The sequence below is a fragment of the Anneissia japonica genome, unplaced genomic scaffold (genome assembly GCF_011630105.1).
Source record: "Anneissia japonica isolate Jap-2015-1 unplaced genomic scaffold, ASM1163010v1 scaffold3334_len1275209_cov185, whole genome shotgun sequence".
Classification (NCBI taxonomy): Eukaryota; Metazoa; Echinodermata; class Crinoidea; order Comatulida; family Comatulidae; genus Anneissia; species Anneissia japonica.
Window position 1 is genome coordinate 1,227,534 of NW_022738561.1, and position 1,119 is coordinate 1,228,652.

General features: G+C 31.1%; 1 protein-coding gene across 1 annotated transcript in view; it reads right to left on the reverse strand.

The window, feature by feature from the left end:
• The window catches only part of LOC117117629 (extracellular matrix protein FRAS1-like), a gene marked incomplete in the record, with an annotated part of 121,841 nt that overhangs the window by 76,913 nt on the left and 43,809 nt on the right, over positions 1 to 1,119 (reverse strand). Inside the window, 1 exon segment of the mRNA XM_033261997.1 lies at positions 178 to 348. Within this exon segment, the coding sequence (XP_033117888.1) occupies positions 178 to 348 (171 nt within the window).

Sequence of the window (1,119 nt, forward strand, 5' to 3'; positions counted from 1 at the left end):
GGAGAGGCACAGGCCAGCTGCCCTCTCCCTCCAAGCCCAAAATATGCCACTGGTAATATGAGGGTCATAAAGGCCTTGGCATGAACTATGTGGTATTTTAATTACTAATAACTATATGGCATTAAATAATATGGAGAACCTTTAAAGCTTATTTTTCAAGTATTTCATGTTACTTACGCTGGCATATACCATAAGGAGTTGGGTAGTAGTTATTCCGACAACTATCAACACATGCACCCATGATGCCAATGTTTGGGGGGAGGCCTTGGATGAGTCCATTTGTAGATTTACACGATGTACACTGTTCTGGCCCTGGACCAATACAGGTACGACATGTGCGATGGCACGCTGGAAGAGGCGATGGAGAATAAAACAAAGTAAAGATTAAAGATGCTATCAAAAGCATATAAAACATAATTTAGCAAGGAGTGATGGTTATTGGTAATTACAATACTAATCAAAATATCATTTAAACAAAATTCCTATAAGCTTTTATTTATAAGTGTTGTGAAATTATAAAAAAAATAAATATATTATTTTCAATTACTGATTTCATTTTGATATTTAATATAAGAATACTAAAAATTATCTCATTTATCAATTTAAATGTATTAAACTTTTTTTTTATTCACATATTATTTATAATGGTTAAATTGTACAAAGATTTCAGAAACTTATTGCAATAAACGTACATGATGTGTTGCAATAAATAGTGTGTTGAAACAAATGTACATGGGAAGAGACTAAATATTAATTAATAAATTTGGTAAATAACAAAGGATTATTTATGCCTAATAACCGAAAGACAAAAAAAAAAAGAAATCACCAGATAATAATTAAGTGAAATAGTTATATTTTTAAAATTTAGTCCAGAAGCAATTTTTTAGGAAAAAAATATCCTAGTTGTTTCAGACAGAGGAAGAAGGGCTGTCCAACTGGAAGCATTAAAATTAACACAGATTAAAAATGTCTACAGACAAGACCAATAATGGAGGTTCATGGACACATAAATCAAAGAGAAATTTCATCACTATTAAATACAAGGTTAACTCCAAAATATTTTTTAATCAAATTTGAAAAAGGAGCCATAAACCAGAGCCTTGCAGGCGTCAACGTTCC